Source organism: Hyalella azteca, unplaced genomic scaffold (genome assembly GCF_000764305.2).
Source record: "Hyalella azteca isolate HAZT.00-mixed unplaced genomic scaffold, Hazt_2.0.2 contig14024, whole genome shotgun sequence".
Taxonomy (NCBI): Eukaryota; Metazoa; Arthropoda; class Malacostraca; order Amphipoda; family Hyalellidae; genus Hyalella; species Hyalella azteca.
Window position 1 is genome coordinate 6,886 of NW_025943925.1, and position 1,531 is coordinate 8,416.

Here is a 1,531-nt window from a genome sequence, read left to right on the forward strand (position 1 = left end):
GTACATAGCTGCAGCTGTAAGCACACACGTCTGCATTTGTGTGCACTAAGCTGCAGCTGTAAGCACACAGGTCTGCATTTGTGTGCACCTGTCTCTTATACACATCTAGATGTGTATAAGTCTTGCCTCACGTACCCTGACGTCTTGCCTCACGTACCCTGACGTCTTGCCTCACATATCTTAATGCATATCATCAAGTACCCCACTAATCTTACGCTATGCATTGCCTTGTCTCGCGCAGATCCCAGCAGCAGCGACAGGTTCTGCCTCGGTCAGCTGCCTAACGTGAACCGCAACCCTGTCGTCGAGCAGACACGTAAACACATCGGTGAGATCTGCTGTACTCACTGAAAACTGAAATATATTCGCATTATTGCATTAATTTGAGCTCTATACCGTATAAGTGACATGTAAAAAGACAGTACCGGTAGTCATGTCACGGCGTGGCAGATAAGAGCGTGCGGCTATGCTACATCATTCAAACACCTTAAATTTTAAAGTAATTTTAACATATTAATGACATGTCGCATGACAGTAATTATGTGACTGCGATGCAGGCAAGGGCGTGCGGCTATACTACATCGGTGGCGAGGTGTTCGCCGAGTGTCTGTCGGACTGCAGCATCTTCGTGCAGTCGCCCAACTGCAACCAGCGATATGGCTGGCACCCCGCCACGGTCGTCAAGATACCTCCAGGTGGGTAATGAACCTTCCCTCAGTGGGTAATGAACCTTCCCTCCCCAGTGGGTAATGAACCTTCCCTCCCCAGTGGGTAATGAACCTTCCCTCCCCAGTGGGTAATGAACCTTCCTCCCCCAGTGGATAATGAACCTTCCCTCCCCAGTGGGTAATGGGACCGCCTCCCCCCGCTCCATGTGGTATTGGGTCCTCCCTCCCTCCATGTGGGTAATTGGCCCTCCTTCAAGCTGGTGGGTTATGGGCCCTCCACCCGATGGGTAATGAACCTTCCATGTGGGTAATGGGCCCGTCTCCCCCCGCTCCATGTGGTAATGGGCCCTCCCACCAGCCTTCCACGTGGGTAATAGGGTCCTCTCCAATGGGTAATGGGCCCTCACCCCTCCCTTTATGAGGTAATGGGCCCTCACCCCTCCCTTTATGAGGTAATGGGCCCTCACCCCTCCCTTTATGAGGTAATGGGCCCTCACCCCTCCCTCCATGAGGTAATGGGCCCTCCCCCTTCGAGGTGGGTTATGTGCCCTACCCTCGATGGGTAAGTCGCATTGTAAGTCGTAGGTTCGTAAATGATGTCAATATTTGTTTACAGACCACAACATGAACCGCGTCTCTGCCGTCTTTGTTTGACTAGTAAATGATTAGAAGATGTCTTGCGAAATATTTTACATATGTTGCAAGATAATTGAAGTTCCTTTATATTTTGTTTGACTGAAGTATGACATGAATATATGTTGAATGACGGGAATATTTGTTGAATGACGGGAATATTTGTTGAATGACGGGAATATTTGTTGAATGACGGGAATATTTGTTGAATGACGGGAATATTTGTTGAA

The 1,531-nt window shown here is 49.2% G+C and overlaps 1 protein-coding gene across 1 annotated transcript in view; it reads left to right on the forward strand.

Annotated features, from left to right (window-relative positions):
* Positions 1 to 241: 241 nt before the first annotated feature.
* LOC108676492 (mothers against decapentaplegic homolog 3) overlaps positions 242 to 1,531 on the forward strand; it is a gene marked incomplete at its 5' end in the record, with an annotated part of 2,119 nt that continues 829 nt past the window's right edge. The window contains 2 exon segments of the mRNA XM_018164571.2: positions 242 to 328; positions 558 to 695. Of these exon segments, the coding sequence (XP_018020060.1) occupies positions 242 to 328; positions 558 to 695 (225 nt within the window).